The sequence below is a fragment of the Emys orbicularis genome, chromosome 4 (assembly GCF_028017835.1).
Source record: "Emys orbicularis isolate rEmyOrb1 chromosome 4, rEmyOrb1.hap1, whole genome shotgun sequence".
NCBI classification, from domain to species: Eukaryota; Metazoa; Chordata; order Testudines; family Emydidae; genus Emys; species Emys orbicularis.
Window position 1 is genome coordinate 130,117,262 of NC_088686.1, and position 22,981 is coordinate 130,140,242.

Below are 22,981 nucleotides of genomic sequence, written 5' to 3' on the forward strand. Positions count from 1 at the left end.
CTGCAACGAGGTCTGGCCTAGCTCAGAGCATGAGCAGGAAATGTCTCCAGGCAACGAGTCCTGCACTTGCTTCTCAGCTTCTCCTCTAGCTGAAGAGTCTCCCCCCACCCTGCTGTGACTCCTTCCTCAGAGGCCGAGGAGGCGGTGCAGAGGGTCGGCTCCTTGGCATTTGGTATCTGACATGGTCTGGAGGATGCCCCGACCTACATTTCCAGCTCTCATCCACCAGGGAGAGCACCACAGCCAGAGAAGCTGTGCCCCTGGCCTGCTGGGTGGCCTTAGGCAGGGGCTCACTCTCCTGTTGAGCAGCAGGTGCCCAGGGACTCAGCAGCCTTCCTGCTGGGCTAGTCCCGCTAAGGAGAGTGAGCATCTGCAGGCCATCGGCTCACTCGCCCACAGGGGAACCTGAGCGGACTGGTCTAAACTACGGGGACAAAGCAGCAGGAGCCCAAAGAGCCAGTGGTGAGGAGCCCTGGACAGCTGTCTCCCTACATTGCTTTATTGTATTGCATTGATTCAGAGACAATCCTACATCCATGCAAAGAGACTATGGCTACAGTAAAGTCACATACGTAACAAGAGCCCAGCTTGGTTTTTCCCTTCTCATCTCTTTACCCTTGGGATTCAGGTGGGGGGTGTCGAGAACATGAACAGGACATCAGCACTTTGCCCCGCCCAGGTTCCCAGCTAGGGATCCCCAGGGAAATCCTTTCCACAGGCTACCGAAAATAATTGGAGGGACATGGCTGCTGGGGAAAATACCAGCTGGCACTGCGAGTGCTTTCCACCGTCCAGGTGCTGGAGCCTCAGCACCCCACGAGGCAGGGGAGTTAAGTGCCATCCCGTGCTCCAGCGGGGGACACGAAGCAGAGGGGAGTGATTTGCCCGGGGTCACGCAGTCAGCTGGTGATTAAGCTGAGATTAGAACACAGGAGCCTGGCTCCCAGCCCTGGGCTCCACACACCAGACCGCGCTGCCTCGGGGAGATGACGGGGGAGCTGGGTTTAGGCATCGTTTACGCCCATGTTCTGCATTCGCCCTTCCAGGACACTATTGCCACCGGCTGGTTTCTTTTTGCTTCCTTCGTGCTGCTTCTTCTGTTTCTTGAAAGGTTCCTGGTCAATGGGAGCAGGTTTCACAAAGGGGATCATTTCCTTCAGCCCTGCCGAGAGACACAGGCAGTTACCCATGGTGAGAGCAGGCCAGGAACTTTGCTCTCCAGCTCTCCTGGCCTGAGAACCATTCCCCTTTACATCACCAAGGAAAGCCCTGCCCAGAAGCCCTCATTCCTCCAGTCCCCACAGCCACAACCTGAGAACTTGCAGAAGAGTCACATGGGAAGCAGTGGGGCCGAGGGGAGAAATCCAGGAGAGATATTAGCGCTGGGAAGGAATGAGCAGACTGGACTTGCTCCAGGCCAGAGTCCCCCTTCGCCCTGCCTCTCCGGTGCTAGAACCCCTCTCCTACGCTACCAGGCGGGGGAGGAGACAGCAGACAGGGAGAGGTGGGTCAAAGCATAAAGCAGGGGTGCCACGTGAAGGGGTTTCCGAGTTGTACCTGGTGGCATGAAACCCTTCAGTTTCTCTGGCACGACGATGCCGTCCTGTGTCTGGTAGTTCTCCAGGATGGCACAGATCGTGCGGGTCGTGGCACACATGGTAGCATTTAGCATATGGACAAACTCCACCTGCAAGGACAAAGCCAGTGACCCCAGGAACAGGGCTCGTGAGGAGCCCTCGCCAAGGCCCGCAGGGTGCACCCCACAGACACACCAGCAGGCTAAGGAGCTGCTTCCCCTCCCCCAGAGGGGAGACCGATGCATCATTGACCAGGGAGCCCAATGGGAGGCACCACAGCAGCATTTCCAAATCAAGATTTCAGTTTGGGGCCAAAGTATTTACATATCTGAATTTTTGTCCCAACCCACTCAGAGTTATCCCTGGAAAATTTAGGTGAAAACTGAAGAGGGGGTAGGGGGAGGAGGTTCCCATCAAAATTTTCTGCAGAAGACACCTCCCCACCCCCAAATTTTCTGACCAGCTCTAACCGGGACCCAGCAGAGAGGATGGAGTGGCTGGTGCCCAGGGCTGCTCAGCAAGGATCTCGCCCTTTGGAAGGAGGGATGTGCTCTCCCAGGATGGAACACTGCGCTGGCAAGGAATACAGCTCTTCGCTGTGAGGGGGAGAGCGAGGAATGCTGGAGGAAAGATCCCAGTGGGGAGAGCAGCTAGCCAGGCAGACACTGAGCATGCAGCAGCAGCAGAAGCCTTGGAGGTAACTGCTCCGAGATGGGTATTCAGCTGCCCCAGGATGCACACGGAGAGTAAAAGGGAGGTACTGAAATGCCACCTACTTTGTCCATCATTTTCTTGGTCTGCCCGTAGCGGATCCGCAGGCGACGGGCCTGGTAGTCTGTGCAGTTGGAGCAGGAGACCAGCTCCCGGAAGGCGCTCGACCCTGGGAACCAAGCCTCGAGGTCCAGCTTCTTACTGGCAGCGTGGTTCAGGGAGCCTGCGAGAGCGGGAGGCAGGTACTTGGGCTGGCTGGCAAGGCAGCAGCTGCATGGTAGCAGGGAGAATGCACCGAATGCTGCCTCCAACCCAGCAGTGGCTTTGCAGGGACAGAGGGCAAAGCCTGCCCTGCTAAGTTACTTGCCCAACTGCTGCGCTCTGGTTTCACCACAAACGATTACAGGGCCTAGAGACCCGGGTGACAGGCACCTTAGAAACCCCCGAGACACAGCGCCATAGCGAAGACTAGTACTTAGGGTTCTGCAGGACTCTAGGCAATGGGGATTCTCCTGGAAGAGGAAGATCTAGGGCTGATTCTCTTCCAGCCCCCTTTCTGCCACTGCTCCGGGGTGGGGCTTGGAGCGTCAATTCCTGCTGGATGACCCTCTGGCCCATCTCGCACTCAGAGTGGCTCCTGGGCTGGGCTTCCCTGTTCTCCCCTTCCTATGCCAGCTCCTCAGGGGAGAAGGAGCCTGGCCAGTGAGCAGGGACCGGACAGGTGATCAGACCTACCCGACACGAATGCCATTCCCGCCCAGCCCCACTCCGGATGTACTTTATCAGCTCCCCTTCCCACTCCCCAGTGCAGTGCAGCAGCTCCGGGGCACAGGGCCCGTGTAGAGAACCTGTAGTGCCCTCCCCTCTCGGTCCCTTGTTTTAAAGAGGGATGAAGGCTGAATAAGTGAACTGTGAGAAAGAGCCTCAGCACACCAACCGCTGCACAGCAGCCTCCAGGATCTGCCGGGTGACGTCTGCTCCAAACTGCCACCTGCCAAGGGGACCCGCCTCATTAGCCACCTGCCATTGCTAACAACAAAGGCAAAGTCAAGCCAACTTGCCAAGCCTTACAAGAGACAGGAGCGTCGTGCCCGGCTCTCGCCCAGCTCTTCCAGCTCATACAGGGTTACAAGGCATTCGGCCTGGGCGGGCCTTCTGAGAAACCAAGGGCACCACCATATTGAGGCTCAGCCAGAAGACAGAGGCCAAGTCTACACTGCACAGCCGTGTCAGGAGGGGGGTGAGAGAACCGTACTACCAGCCAACAAAGCTACACTGGCAAACCCCCACAAGAGGCCTTCTGCTGACCTCCTCGGGGAAGGTGGTGTCACTCTGCCAACAGAAAAACTCCCACGACCTGGCTTGTCCATATCAACGCTAGGGGGGTTTGCCAACACAGAGCTGTGACGGAGCAGGGCGGATTTGACCTGGGAATGTAGCCTGGGAGTTACATTGAGCTACCTGAGCTGTAACCTGAGCCAGGAAGGGGGGTGGGAGAAGTGACACCTTCTGCAGGGGGTGGGGGGTGGGCGGAACAAAGGAGAGGAGGAGCAGAGGGGATGGGGGAGAGAGCTGCTGGAGGGATTTGGGAATTTTTCAGTTTGGGCTGGGAGGTGCAACGCAGGGAACCCCAAGCTGGGGTCTAAGCTCCCTGCACTCCCCAAGAGGACTTGATTGAGGGGTCCTGGTTGTATCTACAAGCTCTGCTGTAAACTGTGTTCCGGTTATCCAATAAACCTTCCGCTTTACTGGCTGTCTGAGAGTCACGGTGAATCGCTGGAAGCCAGGGGTACAGGGCCCTGAGTCCCCCACACTCCGTGACAACTTGTGGCAGCGGTGGGATCTACTGCACCCCATGGACGGCGCTTCCTGCAGTAAATGAAGCAGTAAAACGAAGGGAGCAGTACTACTGGGGAGCAGTAAAACGAAGGGGGATCGACGGGGACCAGGTGGGCTGAAGAGTCAGAGAGAGACGGTTTCAGGGGGCGATTAACCCCTGGGAGTGTGTGACCAGTGAGAAGGACTTTTGCAGTAACAGGGTCCCCCGGGGGATCGCAGCGAGCGGTCCTGGGGTGGAGGAGGCTGCAGCTCGACCCTGGCAGAGAGGTGGTGACCTGAAGAAGGGCTGGCACACTAGGGGTCCCCCTGGAACGGTGGAAAGCGGAGAGCACAGGCCGGCGAGTGGCCAGCAGGAGGATGTATGCTAAACGCCTTAAGAGCGACCTGGTGGAGCTGTGCAGGCAGAGGGGGCTGCGCATTGGGAGGTCCATCAAAGAACAGCTAACTGCCCAGCTGGAGGAGAGGGATCGCTTGGATGAACCAAGCCCTGTCCCTGAGGGAAGCCGCCCGGCGGATGCAGCGTGGGCCCCGGGGCCTGACATGGCTGGGAGGGGTCAGTCTGCTGCAGAGGACATCCCGAGACTCTGCCTACCTATACCTAGGGGAGGGGTTGGGGGAAGCCCAGCGAATACCGAGGGCACCCTGACCCCCGGCGGCCAGCAGGGGATCGTCCCGGCAGAGTGCGACTGGAATATGACAGGGAGCGGAGACTGAAAGAGTTCAAGTTAAGGCAGCAAGAACTGAAGCAGGAGCGGGAAGAGAAGGAGAAACAACGTCAGCATGAGCGGGACCAACGTCAGCATGAGGAGAACCAACGTCAGCATGAGCTGGAACTGGCCAGGCTGAGGAGCAGTGGGGCCCCGGCTGCAGTGAGTGAGGGGGGACCCAAGACTGCAAAGAGCTTTGATAAGTGCTTCCTGGCCCAGCGTAAGGAGGGGGAGGACATGGATACCTTCCTGACGGCCTTTGAGAATACCTGCGAGCTGCTCCAGGTTGACCCTGCAGACAGGCTCCAGTTTCTCATCCCCTCAATGGACTCTACAGCCAGGGAGGTGTACAGCCGACTGAAAGGGGCGGGGACAGGGGACTACGAACTGTTCAAAAAGGCCCTGCTCCGCGAGTTTGGGCTGACCCCTGAGACGTACCGGAAAAGGTTCCGGAGTCAGCGTAAAACCCGTGAGGTCACATACCTACAACTAGCCAACCGGGCGCAGGGGTATGCCTGCAAGTGGACAGCTGGGGCCCAAACTAAAGAGGACCTGCTTGACCTATTCGTACTGGAGCACGTGTATGAGCAGTGCTCATCCGACCTGAGGCGATGGTTGATGGACCAAAAGCCAGAGAACCTGCAGCATGCAGGCCAGCTGGCCGACGAGTTTGTGAACAGTCGGGCCGGGGATAACCGGGAGGAGTCCCAAAGGAACAGGCCCGCCACAACGCAGAGAGAGAGTCACCATGGGACCTCCCAGCGAGGAAATATGGAGAACCCCCACCAAAGGGGAACATCCAGCGTCAGGTCCATCCGACCCGCTCAAGGGGACCCACGGGACATGGGCTGCTATCACTGTGGCCAGAGAGGCCACATACGGGCCCAGTGCCCCAGGCTCAGGGACAGACTGAGCAGACCGAACCCACAGAGGGTTGACTGGGTAGAGACCCAGCCGGGTGAGAGGCAGCATTCCCAGGGAAGGGGGGCTGGCAGAGTACCACCTCCTAAGGAGGGAGGAGAGCTCCAGGCCAGCTCCTCTGGGGGGCTGGATGCTCCAGACTCAGGGTTTTCGGTTTACAAGGTGGGCGCGGGGCTGCCCCTCCGGAGAGAGTGCCTTGTTCCCCTGGAGGTGGATGGGAGGAAGGTCAATGGATACTGGGATACAGGCGCAGAGGTGACGCTGGCCCGGCCCGAGGTGGTGGCCCCAGATCGGGTGGTGCCCGACACCTACCTGACCCTGACGGGGGTGGGTGGGACCCCATTCAAGGTGCCTGTGGCGAGGGTACACCTGAAGTGGGGGGCCAAGGAGGGCCCCAAGGATGTGGGGGTGCACCACCATTTGCCCACTGAGGTGTTGATGGGGGGGGGACCTGGAGGACTGGCCAAGCGACCCTCCGGGTGCCCTGGTCGTGACCCGTAGTCAGAGCCAGCGAGGGGCACTGCACCCTGACCTTGGGGAGGGTACCTTGCCCGAGGCGCAGGACCCTAACCTGGTGGGGAGGGACCGCCCAGGGACACAGCTCAGGGGGGCTGCGGCCTCAGACCCAGCCGGCGAGAGAGAGCAGGTGCCCAGCCCTGTCCCAGCTGCTGAGTTCCAGGCCGAGTTGCAGAAAGATCCCTCCTTGCAGAAGATAAGGGACCTGGCAGACCTCAGGGCGGTACAGACCATGGGGAGAGGCTGCCAGGAGAGCTTCTTGTGGGAGAAGGGGTTCCTGTACCGAGAATGGGCTCCCCCAAGGGAAGTGGAATCGTGGGGGATCAGGAGGCAGCTGGTGGTTCCCCAGAAGTTTCGCCACAAGCTACTGTACCTGGCCATGACATCCCTCTCGCAGGGCACCAGGGAATCTGGCGCACCAGGCAGAGGCTGCTACAGAACTTTTACTGGCCTGGGGTCTTTACCAACATCCGACAGTACTGCCGATCCTGTGACCCCTGTCAGAGGGTGGGGAAGGCCCGGGACAAGGGGAAAGCAGCGTTGAGGCCTTTGCCCATCATAGAGGAGCCTTTCCAGAAGGTGGCTATGGACATAGTGGGACCTCTCAGCAAGACGACCCGGTCAGGGAAGAAATACATTCTGGTGGTGGTAGATTTCGCCACCCGCTACCCCGAGGCAGTGCCCTTATCGTCCATCGAAGCGGACACTGTGGCAGATGCGCTGCTGACCATTTTCAGCCAAGTGGGGTTTCCCAAGGAAGTCTTAACAGACCAAGGGTCCAACTTCATGTCGGCCCTACTCCGGTGCTTGTGGGAGAAATGCGGGGTCCGGCACATCTGGGCCTCAGCGTATCACCCCCAATCCAACGGGCTGGTGGAGAGGTTCAACGGGACACTAAAGATGATGCTAAAAACATTTATGAACCAGCACCTGCAGGACTGGGACAAGTACTTACCTCACCTGCTGTTCGCGTACAGGGAGGTACCCCAGGAGTCTACCGGGTTTTCGCCTTTCGAACTGTTATATGGAAGGCGGGTAAGGGGGCCCCTGGACCTGATGAGAGACGAATGGGAGGGGAAGGCCACTCCTGATGGAGAGTCGGTGGTGGAGTATGTCCTGACCTTCCGGGAACGACTTGCCGAGCTCATGGGCCTGGCCAGGGACAATCTGGCCCGAGCCCAGAGGAAGCAGAAGGTCTGATATGACCGCATGGCGCGGGCCCGCGCCTTCACCACCGGGGATCAGGTGATGGTCCTCATCCCCGTGAGGAAGAACAAACTCCAGGCCGCATGGGAAGGGCCCTTCAAGGTTGTCAAGCAACTAAATGAGGTAAACTATGTGGTGGAGCTGTCGAACCGGGCGCACCACCGCCGGGTGTACCATGTGAATATGATGAAGCCATATTATGACAGGAGGAATGTGGTGTTGGCTGTGTGTGGGCACTGGGAGGAGCAGGGAGATGACCCTTTAGTAGATCTATTCCCTGGGACAAGAGCTGATTCCCCCCTGGAAACAATTCCCCTCTCTGATCAGCTAACCCGTACCCAGCAAGCTGAGATTGGAGGGGTGCTGCATCTGTACCGACAGCGGTTTTCCAACCAGCCTGGACGCACTAATCTGACTGTCCACCAGGTGCAGACAGGATCGCACCCGCCTATAAAATGCTCCTCCTTCCGAGTCACAGGGAAAACTGCTCAGGACCTGGAAAGAGAGGTCAATGACATGCTGGCTTTGGGGGTGATCCAGCCATCTTCCAGTCCTTGGGCCTCGCCAGTGGTGCTGGTCCCCAAAAAGGACGGGTCGATCCGGTTCTGTGTGGACTATCGGAAGCTCAATGCCATCACTGTAGCCGATGCCTACCCCATGCCCAGGCCTGACGAGCTCCTAGACAAGCTGGGAGGCGCTCGGTACCTGACCACCATGGATCTTACAAAGGGCTATTGGCAAGTGCCGCTGGATGCAGATGCCAGGCTGAAATCGGCCTTTATCACCCCTCTGGGGCTCTATGAGTTCCTGACCCTGCCTTTCAGCCTCAAGGGCGCGCCAGCCACCTTCCAGCGCCTAGTGGATCAGCTACTGAGGGGGATGGAGAGTTTTGCTGTGGCATATATTGACGACATCTGCGTCTTTAGCCAGACCTGGGAGGACCATGTGTCCCAGGTTAGACAAGTGCTGGACCGACTCCAGGAGGCTGGGCTTACCGTAAAAGCTGAGAAGTGCAAGGTGGGGAAGGCTGAAGTATCCTACCTAGGTCACCGGGTGGGGAGTGGCTGCCTAAAGCCAGAACCAGCCAAAGTGGAGGTGATCAGAGACTGGCCTGCCCCCCAAACCAAAAAGCAGGTCCAGGCCTTTATTGGGATGGTGGGATACTATCGAAGGTTCGTGCCCCACTTTAGCGCCATAGCCGCCCCCATCACTGAGCTGTGCAAGAAGGGGAAGCCAGACAAGGTTGTCTGGACCGAGGAGTGCCAGGAAGTGCTCCAGGCACTGAAGGAGGCTCTGGTCAGTGGCCCAGTTCTGGCAAACCCAGACTTTGAGAAGCCCTTTTTGGTGTTCACCGACGCCTCAGACACGGGACTGGGGGCGGTGTTAATGCAGGAGGATGAAAACGGGGAGAGACACCCGATCGTGTACCTGAGCAAGAAGTTGCTATCCCGGGAGCAGAAGTACGCGGCCATCGAGAAGGAATGCTTGGCCATGGTATGGGCCCTCAAGAAACTAGAGCCATATCTCTTTGGGTGACACTTCACTGTGCACACCAACCACTCTCCCCTGACCTGGCTGCACCAGATGAAAGGAGCCAACGCCAAGCTCCTGAGGTGGAGCCTGCTCCTGCAGGATTATGACATGGACGTGGTCCATGTGAAGGGAAGTGACAACTTGATAGCGGATGCGTTGTCCCGGAGAGGGGGCCCTGAACTTCCCCAGGTCACTGGTCAGAGTGACCCCGCTCAGTTCAGTCTCGAAGGGGGGAGAGATGTGACGGAGCAGGGTGGATTTGACCTGGGAATGTAGCCTGGGAGTTACATTGAGCTACCTGAGCTGTAACCTGAGCCAGGAAGGGGGGTGGGAGAAGTGACACCTTCTGCCCGGGAGACTGAACAAAGGAGAGGAGGAGCAAGGGGAGGGGGGAGAGAGCTGCTGGAGGGATTTGGGAATTTTTCAGTTTGGGCTGGGAGGTGCAACGCAGGGAACCCCAAGCTGGGGTCTAAGCTCCCTGCACTCCCCAAGAGGACTTGATTGAGGGGTCCTGGTTGTATCTACAAGCTCTGCTGTAGACTATGTTCCTGTTATCCAATAAACCTTCCGCTTTACCGGCTGGCTGAGAGTCACCGTGAATCGCAGGAAGCCGGGGGTACAGTGCCCTGAGTCCCCCACACTCCGTGACAAGAGCCACCAGGCAAAACATCTGTCAGAGCTAATGGGCAGAAGGGGCCGCCAAATCGTGTGACCTCCTGTACATCACAGATCCCCCAGTGTAGACACGGCCTTAGCAAGAGGAGCTTCAGGCTCAGATTCCCAGCTAAGGCTGGTTCAAGCCACACCCTAAGCATTCGATGGTACACCCACATGTCGAATACTGCGTACAGATGTGGTCTCCTCATCTAAAAAAAGATATACTGGCACTAGAAAAGGTTCAGAAAAGGGCAACTAAAATGATTAGAGGTTTGGAACAGGTCCCATATGAGGAGAGATTAAAGAGGCTAGGACTCTTCAGCTTGGAAAAGAGGAGACTAAGGGGGGATATGATAGAGGTATATAAAATCATGAGTGATGTAGAGAAAGTGGATAAGGAAAAGTTATTTACTTATTCCCATAATACAAGAACTAGGGGTCACCAAATGAAATTAATAGGCAGCAGGTTTAAAACAAATACAAGGAAGTTCTTCACGCAGCGCACAGTCAACTTGTGGAACTCCTTACCTGAGGAGGTTGTGAAGGCTAGGACTATAACAGCATTTAAAAGAGAACTGGATAAATTCATGGTGGTTAAGTCCATTAATGGCTATTAGCCAAGATGGGTAAGGAATGGTGTCCCTAGCCTCTGTTTGTCAGAGGATGGAGATGGATGGCAGGAGAGAGATCACTTGATCATTGCCTGTTGGTCCACTCCCTCCGGGGCACCTGGCATTGGCCACTGTCAGTAGACAGGATACTGGGCTAGATGGACCTTTGGTCTGACCCGGTACGGCCGTTCTTATGTTCTTATGATCTCTCCCCTCCCTGCTGTCACTCAGCTTGCCTCTACACCAGCAAGAAGGGGCTGTGGGAGCACGCGGCACGAACCTGTCTTCTCTGCAGCACCTCACCCCCGCTGGCCTGGGGAGGAGACAGGGACCAGAAACCAATCCCCTGGCACCCGTATTCCTGAAGCATGTAGGAGCCCAGTCAGGGCCCCATTGCTGTATGTTAGCTCAGCACCTAGAGAGACAACAGGGGGAGCGAGACACCTGGGGTGTGGGGAAAGCACAAGGTAACGGTGATGGCGTAGCACGTGGAACAAACTGACAGCCTCGGCCCAGCACTGCCTAACCAACACTCCTGCAGCTTTCAACTCCCCCGCGTGGCCACGCGGATGCTGCTAGCAGGTCACAGCAGTTCCTTCCCCAGAGGAAGGGACGAGCCATTTCAGACTCAATACAAGTCAATGATTAGCTTTTCCCAAGTGAGCTCTCTATCCCTCCAAGATTGCTCTGACCATGGCTAGGCAGGGCACTACCCGGAGCTGGGGCACAGCCACTGCAGTGTATGTCCCTGAAGTGTTACTGCACAGCGACCACCAAGGAAACGGGTCACTTTGGGCTCCTTCCCAACCACGCCAGCCACAGCTTCCAGCAGGCTGTGGGACAACGGTGCGCAGAGGCTGAGCCCAGACCCCATCGCGCAGGGTGCTGTACACAGTCTAACCAGAGGCACAGAGGGGCGGGGCTTGCCCAAGCTCACCCGTAAGTCAGAAGCCAAGCCAGGCCCAGAGCCAGGGCTGGCTCCTCTGACACTGCCCTGCCCACTCACCTCCTGTCTTGGCCTCTGTCCTTCGATGGCAGGCTGGTCCTGTCACATTACCCCTACAGAGAGGAGCATGTGCACCCCGGACCAGGAGAGCAGAGTTCCGTACCTGAGACAATATTGACGATGTGGTAAGGAATGCCCAGCGACTGGTAGAACTCCTCAGCAGTCGCGATCATTTCATCAAACATCTCCCACGACTTGTTGTCATGAGGCGACGCGAAGATAAACTGCTCAATCTGGGGGGGGAGGAGAGAGAAGCTACTAACAATGTGCACAGGGTAGGACTGCATGTCTTAGTGTGCTGCTGCTCACAGGTGGGGCAAGGCCCAGGAATGGTGGATTCAGAGAACGGGAACCAGAAGACAAGGAGATGATTGCAGTAGGGAATGTTTTCTCCAATGTCCGTCTCACGGAATTCCAGTGTAACAAACCGACAGTGACGGGAAATGACAGCAGGCCTGGAAACTGCTAGCAATTTATACTGACAGACCCCTAAAGGAGCCACAAAGACCTTTGCAGTCTCACAAATCTGTAACTACTTTACTCTTTACTAGGAAGAGGCCAGCAGCAACCCATCGCACCACCCCCCAGAGGGGGCTTTCTGGAGTCACTCTTGTTCTGAGGATACTGAACTTGCAGACCCCCCTCAGATCACGCAGCGAGGGGGCTCTGCAGCTCCCCTCTGCTCCAAAGTATTAATTACTCATTTTCCCTTCAAATATCCTACACCTGGGAGGAAAGACCCCGAGCCCATTCTTATCTATTTGCATCCTGCAAACATTTCCCAGCTAACTGGCTAGCAACGCATCCCTTTACCTTTTCAAACTGGTGCACCCGGAAGATGCCTCTGGTGTCACGGCCGTGCGAGCCAACTTCCTGCCTGAAGCAGGTGGACAGCCCAGCATATCTGATGGGCAGATCCTCCGGCTTCAGCCACTCATCCCTGTGCAAAGCTGCAAGTGGCTGCTCAGAGGTAGCAATCAGGTACTTCTCATCGACGGAGCTGTCCTCTGATTTCTCACTGCCCTTGCCAATGACCTGGAGATGGGGGTTGAACAACACTCTGTCAGCATACCAGAGCAGAACACACAACAAGCCTCAGCAACGCAGACCTGGGCCCCAGGAATAGCAAGAGCCAGAGGCTATAAGGATCCTTTGCCATGGCAAACACTAACAGAAAACTGTACTTGGCTTGCTGGCATCAGGATGCACAAGTCCTTCCTTGCAGCTTACCTTGTAAAGCTCCTCATCAAACTGACTGAGCTGAGCCACCTCCTGCATCACCTCTTTCCTCATGAAGAAGGGTGTGTAGATAGGGGTGTATCCCTTGCTGAGCAGGGTCTGCAGAGCATACTGGATCAGCGCCTGCTCAAGGAAAACCAGGGCACCCTACAAACACAAGATAAGCCTCTCAGGTCACATGAAGGACTAATGGCTCGGATTCTAGAGGTGCTGAGTGCATGCGACTCCTGTCCTGTGTGCTGAGCTCCTCTGACGACCAGGCCAGAAGTGCCTACAACAGCTCAGCTTAGAGAACGGAGCCAATAACTAGGACAGAAAAAGGAGTCCAAACCGATGGTACCTGAGGACAAACAACGGTGATGGGCTTACCCCATGCAAGTCTTGGTCCAAAATGTTTTATACACAGCCATGACATGGAGTGTCTCAAGCTGAAAACATGCTTAGCAACAGCAGCAGACATGCAGCACTAGTCATACTACCACTAGCCCAGTCTGACACCCTTTGATTGTGGCACATGCAGCTGTCTTTAGAAAGCTAATGCAAGGCTGAACTCCACCAGTCGTGCAGAGGCTCCCTCTGCCTAGTACACGATCAGCACCGGAAAATGCCCTTGTGCCCACTGCAGGATTAGAGGGAGGTACAGCACAAATGGCAGGAAAGCAGCAGATCTCTGCCACAAAGCCAGGTGGTTTGTTCTATGTCTGTCTGATTCCTTTTCCTGCGTCCCAGAACCAGGAAGGTTTGGGGCTCGGGGCTCTCACCTTCAGGAAGTACCCTCTGCTTCCAGCTACTATGGCCCCCTTTTCTCCCTCGTAGCCATCCACCATCACCACCAAGTCCACGTGGGAGTACTTCTTCTTCACCGTGCAGTCTCCCCAGATCCTCTCCACTCGGTTATCTGCATCCTGCATGCAAGGCAAGATGAGGAAAACAAGGGCTCACTTGGAAGTCTCCTCTCATACCTGCTCCCACCAGGCCAGGCCCAGTGCGGGGTGTAGAACCCTGGGCCAGTGTGTGTTCTGCGGAAGGCAGGTAAGGAGTGAAGAGGGAGTGGTCAGGCCCTCATTCCTCTCCCTCCCTTTCCCCACAAGGGTCAGTGCTCAGGCCTCAGGCATCTCCCAGTGGAGAGCATCAATACTTGTCTGAGCGCTTGCCACAGCTGTTACTGGACTCAACCCGAGGGGCTCCCTCACCTTGGGATTGGCTCTGCAGTTTCCATAGTGACTAAATCCAGGCAACTGACAGACATAGCTCGGAACCCTAATGCTGATCCCTGCCGGCAGCATATTATGATGTCACTTGGCTGCTGGCCCAGGCCAATTGTATTCCTGGAGTTAAACATTCTTGCTGGGTGAATGCAATGGGCAAGGGCAGATCCCAGCATTTGGCTCTGCCTAAGTTTCCCATGTATGCACTAAACAATGGTGGAGAGTTCCACACTGGCTGAGCGGGTCTTTGTGTTCAGTGAGCTCCTTCGCTGCAAGACACCCTGTCTTGTAATGCAGATTTCATTCACTCCCTACCCGATCTCAGCAACCCCTCGCAACAGGGACCTAGCTGACTGTGTCTGTGGTCACTTTGATGTGCTGTGCATGGCTGCTTCAAGCTGACTGTACGTTACTTCCCAAAACCTGCCAGAGACATCGTCTACATAGAGGGGATGCATTTGGCTCCTACCTCGTCGTTGCTGATGGGCACAGAGGGGTGGAGGAGGTTTCCAATTTCTCGGAGGCTTTCAAACCGCTCCGCCTCCAGTTTCACACGCTCGGCGTCGCACTTCAGGATGGCTTCGTCAATGAGAACACGGACTTTCTTAATCTGGGTTACCTGAAGTCCCTGTTACACACAAATCACTGGGCATGTCACTATACAGCTTAAACAACAGGGAAAATGAGCACTATGCTCATGAAAAGGGCCAAAGAGGTTTTTTTAAGTAGTGCAAACCACTCTGATCTTTGCCTAACCAGCCTGGCTTTTGCAGAGGTAAATGATGTTTCACTAATCAAACAGACTTTGCTGAATATGTCAATAAAGTATTGGATAAAGGAGAACCAGCTGACAATTTATTTAGGCTGTCAAAGGCCTTTGACAAAGTTCCTCACAAGAGGCTACTACAGAAGCTATGTCATCATAGAGTGAGAGACAAAGTACACCTCTACCCCGATATAACGCTGTCCTCAGGAGCCAAAAAAAAAAAAAATCTTACCGCGTTATAGGTGAAACCGCGTTATATCGAACTTGCTTTGATCCGCTGGAGTGCGCAGCCCCGTCCCCCCCGGAGCGCTGCTTTGCCGCATTATATCCGAATTCGTGTTATATTGGGTCGCGTTATATTGGGGTAGAGATGTATTGTCATAGATCAAAAACCAGCTAAGAGGCAGGAATCAGAGTAGGAATAAACAGTTAGTTTTCACCATGGCAGAAGATGAAGTTGCCTTAAAGTTTCTCATTAGGCCCACCATTACTTCATGTTCTGGAAACGGGGGTGAGCAGTGAGGTGCAGATGACATAAGTTATTTAGGTCAGTCCAATCCAGAGAGAACTGTGAGGAACTTCGGAGGGACCTAATCAAGCTAGGGGAATGAGCAGCAAAATGGCAGATGAAGCTAAATGTTGATAAATGCCAAATACTACACTTGGTATGGAATAATTTGAACTACTCACAAACCTTACAAGGTTCTAAATTCACTAGATCAACTCAGGAAAGGGACCCGGGCATCACTGTAGCCCACTCAATGGAGACCTCTGCTCAATGTGCAGCTGAGGCCAAAAAGCAAATAAAATCTTAGGATGCAAAAGGAAAGGGATGGGAATCATATGGGAAATAACGTGATGCGATTACATAAATCAAGTGTGCCTCCTTTAGAAAACCGTGCGCCGTTCTGGCCATCGCATCTCAAAAAGGAGGATTAAAGGGGTTCAGAGAACGGCAACAAAAATGATTAGGGCAATGGTAAAACTGATCTGAAGAGAGATTGACGAGACTAGGATTGTGACTTTAGGAAGGGGGGGGGGGAATAAGAGGAGCCATGAGTAAGTCTATAAAACTAATGATTGGTTTAGAGAAAAGGGAGATCAGAAGCTTCTGTTCTCCCTGTCTCACAACACAAGAACAAAGGGACATGCAAAGAAACGGAGAAGTGGTAAATCCACAACTAATACAAGGAAATACCTTTTCATGTGTGTGATTGGCAATGAGTTCCATAGTTCAAAGGACGGTAAGGCCAAAATCTTAAGATTAAAAAAGGGACTGAACACATATCTCTATGGATAAGAATATCTGGCTCTATTAGTGGATACTGTTGAATTTTGGACACAATAATATTCCTCGTGCCTGAGTGTTTCTTGTACCTGTCTCTAAAGCATCTGGTGCTGGCCACTGCTGGCAAGCGAGATACTGACTTAGCTGGACCAGGGGGCTGATCCAGTCTGACAATTCCTGTATTCACATTTCGGCTGAAAAACGGCACCTCCAGCAGCACAATGCTCCTCGTCTCCAGGCAGAGAAATTGGTTCAGTACAGACTGAGGAAAGAGAACCCCAGACTGAATCACCAATAGCACTTTGGTGTGTTCCTCAGAGGTGTCCTATTAAAGTATTGTCTCAGCCTGACCCTACCTAGCTAACAAGATCTAACAGGTTCACAGCACAGAGTAATTTGGCTGGAGGTCGCTGACTGCAGAAGTACAGAATAGTCAGACTTCAGCCTGGAAGACGGTGAGATAAACAGGAATGAAAGAAAAGGCAGGCGGTCAATGGTCACTTTTCAGAGTGCCCGCAGCCCCATGAAAGCTGGGGGTGTAACTCACCGCTAAGATGTCGGCAGTGAGGCCATCAAGATTTTGTGCATGTTCTGGTACTGACTCATCATCGCCCATGGGCTCTTTTTTCTGGAAAGGGAAGAATCGAGAAGAACAATGAGCATGCTAAGAACATATGTTGTAAGCAGCGACAAGGGTATGCACTACAGCTGCTGCAATGTGTGGAATCAGGACTGGGAGGAGAGGACCCAGGAGAGGATCTCAAACTTCATCTTATAAAGCGATCCACAGTATGACACAGAATGAAAATCATGGCTAGATTGTGCACGGTAGTGGATTCTTCTAACTATAGAATCATGGAATATCAGGATTGGAAGGGACCTCAGGAGGTCATCTAGTCCAACCCCCTGCTCAAAGCAGGACCAATCCCCAGACAGATTTTTGCCCCAGATCCCTAAATGGCCCCCTCAAGGATTGAACTCACAACCCTGGGTTTAGCAGGCCAATGCTCAAACCACAGAGCTATCCCTCCCCCTATAACTAGCTATATGCTTTGGCACTACATCTGACATGTGAACAATTTTCTCAGGTCTATTGATGCAACAACCTTAATTTGACATTGTCAAAAATGTCTATGGACATTTTTCAGGTCATTCACTAAGCAAACTTCTTCCTTCTAGAGGTCATCAACTGCAGGAAGATTAGACAGATTACACTGCTTTTCAACAAGACTAGAACAAATAGCACCACATCAGTACTACCCTAGCACCATGTTACCAGGGAAGACAGCTGCTATGATTTCATAGCACTCCTCTCTCTTACCTTCATTTTCTCACCTATCGTTTTGCTGCACAGGTTCTTCAGTTTGTTCAAGTTGTCTGCACGAAATCTGCCTGGAAAGGAGGCATTGGAGGAAAAAATAAACCAGTGATCTCCATAGTGAAACTACACATTTGCTAGCAGATTCAGAAACCTGTTGAGTTGGTAAGTTGTTATCCCTGTAGGTGATGTATCGCAGACACAAACAGTTCAGATACACAACTCATTCCCTCTTTACTTCAATTAGCTTTACAGATCTTATTCAGAGAGTTGGCAAAATGGAGAGGAGAAACTTGCCCTGAGCAGGCATTCCATAACCCGGAGGGAAAGAAGGGCATCACAGCGGGAATAGGATTGAGAGTTATACGGCTACCCCTCTGAAACCCTCTGCCACAAACTCGTTGCATGCCCTTGGGCAAGTCAGTCCCCCTGTGACACCATTTTCCCAGCTATAAAGCAAAAGCAGTACTTCACTACCTCACAGAATCACTGGGTGGCTTAATTCAGACATGCACAGTCCCACTCACCCCCTGAGTGGAAGGTAAACTGTTCACTGTGTCATTAGTCGGAGTGAAGGAGGAAATTTTATGCCCGAGATGGTAAATTTTCAGGGCTTGAAAACAATCCCTTCACCCCACTGGTCAGCGTAGAGCAGAAAACCCATGACGAGAGGGGGAGGCAGCTCCTTCCACCCGTTCCAGATTCTAGAAAAAATGTCAATTTTCATTTAAAACATTTCCAGTTTCTTATGGGGGCTAAGACAGGCTCCCAAATGTTACCATGTACCAGAGCCTACAGAGACAGCTCCAGGGCCTCTGCTCAGCTTTCCCAAGCAGCAGCAGAGTGAAACTGACAAGAGCCTGGTCAGTTTCACTGAAGATATTCAGACCTTTGGGAGAAACAGGAGAAACAGAGAAGAACTAGCTCATTTTCCTCCTCTGCTACTGTGTGGAAAAGCTGGAAGCAGCAACAGCAGATGCAGGAACCAGAATGGAGGGCTCATAAACATGAAGATCTGGGGCCAGTTAGAACAGCAGAGACCTAGCCATCTTGGTGTTAGCCAGGGGCATGGGAAAAGGGGAAGGTGAACCTCCCTCCCTCACCCCACCCTTTAGCCAAGAGGCTCTGCAGCACAGGAACACCAGGAAGTGCCTACTCCCTTCCAGCCAGGGAAGTACAGAGGGAGGCTTGAAACTAATCAGAAACCTGTTAATTAGAGCACTGGTCTCCAAACTTTTTTGATCGCGCACCCCTATCAAGCTCAGATTTATATTGGTGGCTGATAATATATATATATATATATATACATATATATACACACACACACACATACATACATACATACATACATACACACACCAGTAAAAAAAAAAAATGGATTAAAAGTGGTGTCACTGAATGATATTCTTCCAAGGTGCTCTGAATGCTAGGAACATCAGCAGAGAAACCAAAAAACAAATTCCTCCAGCCCTTCTCTCCCAAATATAAAGTTGCATTCCCAGAGATCTGACAGTGCAAACTGATCGAATAGTGACTACTTTTGATCTGTGGCATGAACGAATCAGTTTCTACGCTAATTGCAGCTGGATTGCATCAGACGCATGAATCACCAATCCCCAAGCAGCATCCTGCCAAATAGTGCTCCCTGATTTAAATGCCAACGCACATTCACAGCACAGCTACTGAATGCAGAAAGGCTTCTCTTGCATCAAAGTGCTCACTCCCAAAAGCAGAGGACAGCCACTGCGACACTGCCTTCAGCCCAGAGCTTCACTACAGCAACCTCCTGCCTCACTGTCTGCATTTAAGCAGCGCTGCCCAGATATGCAAGACATTAATACAGTGCATGCTGACAGCAAACAGTGCTGTCTGACAATGTGCATTAACCCAGCCCTCTTTCCATAACAAGGAAAGAGGTTCTTCCACATGAAGGCAACTACATTAAAAGAACAGGAGTACTTGTGGCACCTTAGAGACTAACATTAAAAGTGGGGTTAAAGACACTTTATTTAGCCAATGGTTTCACATTCTAATAATTACTATTGCTAAAAAAACCTCAACAACACAAGCTTCTGTATCCTAGAAATAGTGGCCTCTTTTGCAGATTCCCAGAGTGATCTGTCTCCCATTACAACTACATAAATTCATTAGCTACCATATTTACTCAACAAATAGGTGATCTTTAAATGGATCAATAAGTAACCCACAAAACATGAGGTTTCAGATTAGAAAGATCCCCTTGGCTAGTCTCAGTCCATGCGACATTTTCCTAAATCAGGGGCTGATTTACTACTTCTCTCTGGTCACAGCTCCAGGACAAGAGCTGGGAAAAGCTTACTGGTCCTGAGAACACCTGTACTGGTCTGGCAAAGCATTTCCAGGACTGGTGAACCCATGACATATCAGACCCTAAAACAGGGGTTCTCATCCTTTTTCTTTCTGAGGCCCCCCAAACATGCTATAAAAACTCCACAGCCCAGCTGTGCCACAACGTTTTTTCTGCATATAAAAACCAGGGCTGGTGTTAGGAGGTAGCAAGGGGAACTTCCCAGGGCCCCACACCATGGGGGGCACTGTGAAGCTAAATTGTTCAGGCTTTGGTGTCAGTCCTGGGTGGTGGGGCTTGGGGCCGTGGGCTGCAGTACTGCATGGCTAGACTTCGGCTTTCTGCCCTAGGCCCTAGAGAGTCTAATGCCAGCCATGCTTGGTGGCTCCCCTGAAACTGCTTGCGGCCACCCTGGGGGCCCAGGACCCCTGGTTGAGAACCACTGCCCTAAAAGTCACCTAATTCTTACTATTCTTCCCACCCCAAACTTCACTTATGACATAGCCACCAGTAATCTCAGGAACTGCTGAAGTCAGAAGTCAATGCTTTAGGCAGTCAAAAGATGGGTTCCAATGTCAGATATTTCTAATTACTTATTACTACAGGACTCAGGGGCTATAGCGCTGGTTTGACTGGCTGCAGAAATCATGTGGAATTGAAGCGGGGCAAAACAGAACAAAATTGTCATTGTGCAGGCTGGATTCCAAGGTCAGGTAACCAGCCAGAGACCTGAGCGCATGCTACACACCCTTACGAAATCAGGGGACTCCTACCGAAGGCAACAACAATGAAAGGCCAAGATTACAGAGGGCCCAAGCACAGCAGCTCCACTAACTTCAATCTGCGCAGCTCTGCTGGCTCAGGGGACACTGTGTCCAGCCCGGCCCCAAGGGACTCTCAGCTGCTGGGGGCATCACTGCCTGCTCACCCTTAGGACAAAAGGACCCAGAACAGCCCTGCCTCGCTATGGGCACAATCCTGCGCTGACAGCCGCTGTCACCCTCACAGCCTGCAAAAGTGTGGGGGTGGGGGGGGGCGCTGAACGGGGCTATGGAGATGCAAGGGCTGGCCCACACCCAGAGGTCAACAGCAGGTGGCCCACACCCAGAGCCCAGGGACCCCTCCCCCCAGTGCAAGGGGGGACCGCACCCACAGCCCAGGGACCCCTCCCCCCAGTGCAAGGGGGGACCGCACCCAGAGCCCAGGGACCCCTCCCCCCAGTGCAAGGGGGGCCGCACCCAGAGCCCAGGGACCCCTCCCCCCAGTGCAAGGGGGGCCGCACCCAGAGCCCAGGGACCCCTCCCCCCAGTGCAAGGGGGGCCGCACCCAGAGCCCAGGGACCCCTCCCCCCAGTGCAAGGGGGGCCGCACCCAGAGCCCAGGGACCCCTCCCCACCAAGTGCAAGGGGATCCCACTGGCTCCACGGGAAGGGCCCGTTCGCGCATGCGCACCGCCCGGCCGCGGACCCCATCTGGCAGGGACCCGCTCCCCGGCCGGCACCTACATCGCCGCCAGGCCCCGTCCGCCTCCACCAGCGCGTCCACCAGCGCCGGGTCCTTGAAGCGCTTGATTTGCGTGTCCCGCACGCGGCCGGGATCCCCGCCCTTGTCGGCGCGGAACAGGTCCAGGTCTAGCACCATCGTGCCGGCGGCAGCGAGCAGGCTGAGGGGAACGACTCGTCGGCACTGCGCAGGCGCGGCAATGAGGAAACGGGTGACAGCGGAACGCGCAGATCCCGCCGGAAACGGGATGCAGGGCGCATGCGTAGGAACATCAAACTGGCAGTACAACTGCTCAGTACGCGTGCGCAGCTTTCCGGTGGAGGGGGCTAGAGCGCACCCTGCCAGCTCGCTGTAGGCTCGCAGGGGCGTCCAGCTGTAGCTTGCCCGCAGGCAGCCCCGCCCCGCCCCGCCCCGCCCCGCCGGCCTTGTCCCGCCTCGGGAGCGGACGTGGGCAGCACGTGGGGGCGGAGGTGCTGGAGTAATTTGCACAGTGGGGGGTGCTGAGAGCCATTGGGCCAAACTGCAAACCCGGGATGTGACGGAATCCACTTCAAGCCGGCGGTGCAGCAGCCCCCTCAGCACCCCTAGTTCCAGCACCTCTGCACGGGGTCCGCGTCCGAGCGCAGTGGGCCGGCGTGATGGGCTGGAGCTTGGTGACTCCAGGGGTAAAACTCTCCTGGGCACATGACCTCAACCAACTTTCTACTTGCACTAAACTGATCACCCTTGTCCCGCCTCCTGCCCCACCCCTTCTCTGAGGTCCCGACCCCCACACATTCTATCCCCCCTCCCTCACTAGCTGAGCTCATTTTCACCGGGCTGGCTTAGGGGGTGTGCGCTCTGGGGTGGGGCCAGAAATGAGTTCAGGGTGTAGGAGGGGGCTCCGGGCTAGGCAGTACGCTGGGATGTGGGAGGGTACAGACTATGAATACAAGAAACTAGAGGAGCAGAGTCCCTTGATAGCAGCAATGCAGCACTTCTTGCCCGTTCTGAAAGATCGTTTCATTCAGCTTCTGTCTGATCCGTCTGTCCTCAACTAGAAGCATCTTCAAAATCTTCTGTGCTCTTCTTTAGTATATGTTTCCTCTGGAGCTGATAAATCAGCAAAACCCGACGGAATGGATAGAAATTCTGAAAACGGTTGTGGACAGAGATGTACCTGCTGAAACTCTTCAAGTTGATGAAGAGGATGTACGGACAATCCAGGAAGTTTTTGGAGAGTGTTGGGGACAACTTCCTGGTGCAAGTGCTGCAGCTGGAGGAACCAACTAGGGGCTGTGCTCCTCTTGACTAGCTGCTCACGAACAGGGAAGAATTGGTAGGGGAAGTAGAAGTGGGTGGCAACCTGGGCAGCAGTGACCATGAGATGGTTGAGTTCACGATCCTGACAAAAGGCAGAAAGGAGAGCAGCAGAATACAGACCCTGGATTTCAGAAAAGTAGACTTTGACTCCCTTAGGCAACTAATGGGCAGGATCCCCTGGGAGGCTAATATGAGGGGGAAAGGAGTCCAAGAGAGCTGACTGTATCTTAAAGAATCCTTATTGAGGTTGCAGGAACAAACCATCCTGATGTGCAGAAAGAATAGCAAATATGGCAGGTGACCAGCTTGGCTTAACAGTGAAATCTTTGGTGAGCTTAAACACAAAAAAGACAGTTACCTTTTCCATAACTGGTGTTCTTCGAGATGTGTTGCTCATGTCTATTCCACAATAGGTGTGTGTGGCCGATGTACATAGCAGAGGGGCATTGCTGGCACATGATGGCGAATATTACATTGGTGGACGTGCAGGTGAATGAACCGGTGATGTTGTGGCTGATCTGGTTAGGTCCTGTGATGGTGTCGCTGGTTGTAAATGTGGGCAGAGTTGGCATCGAGGTTTGTTGCATGGATTGGTTCCTGAGTGAGAGTTACTATGGTGCGGTGTGTGGTTGCTGGTGAGAATATGCTTAAGTTTGGCAGGTTGTCAGCCTTAAACAAAAACCAAGAGAACTCCACTGGCCATCACCTACAGTCCTCAGCTAAAACCTCTCCAACGCATCATCAGTGA

At 54.0% G+C, this 22,981-nt stretch overlaps 1 protein-coding gene across 1 annotated transcript; it reads right to left on the reverse strand.

Moving 5' to 3' along the window:
• Positions 1 to 455: 455 nt before the first annotated feature.
• On the reverse strand, positions 456 to 21,138 carry SARS1 (seryl-tRNA synthetase 1). The gene is made up of 11 exons (XM_065402578.1): positions 20,934 to 21,138; positions 17,107 to 17,177; positions 16,333 to 16,413; positions 14,201 to 14,359; positions 13,285 to 13,428; positions 12,515 to 12,670; positions 12,098 to 12,319; positions 11,388 to 11,517; positions 2,354 to 2,511; positions 1,558 to 1,687; positions 456 to 1,162 (listed from the first exon to the last, which is right to left on the reverse strand). Exons 1-11 carry the CDS (start codon positions 21,067 to 21,069, stop codon positions 1,005 to 1,007), a joined length of 1,545 nt encoding a protein of 514 aa, XP_065258650.1. The 5' UTR covers positions 21,070 to 21,138; the 3' UTR covers positions 456 to 1,004.
• Between the last annotated feature and the right edge of the window lie 1,843 nt (positions 21,139 to 22,981).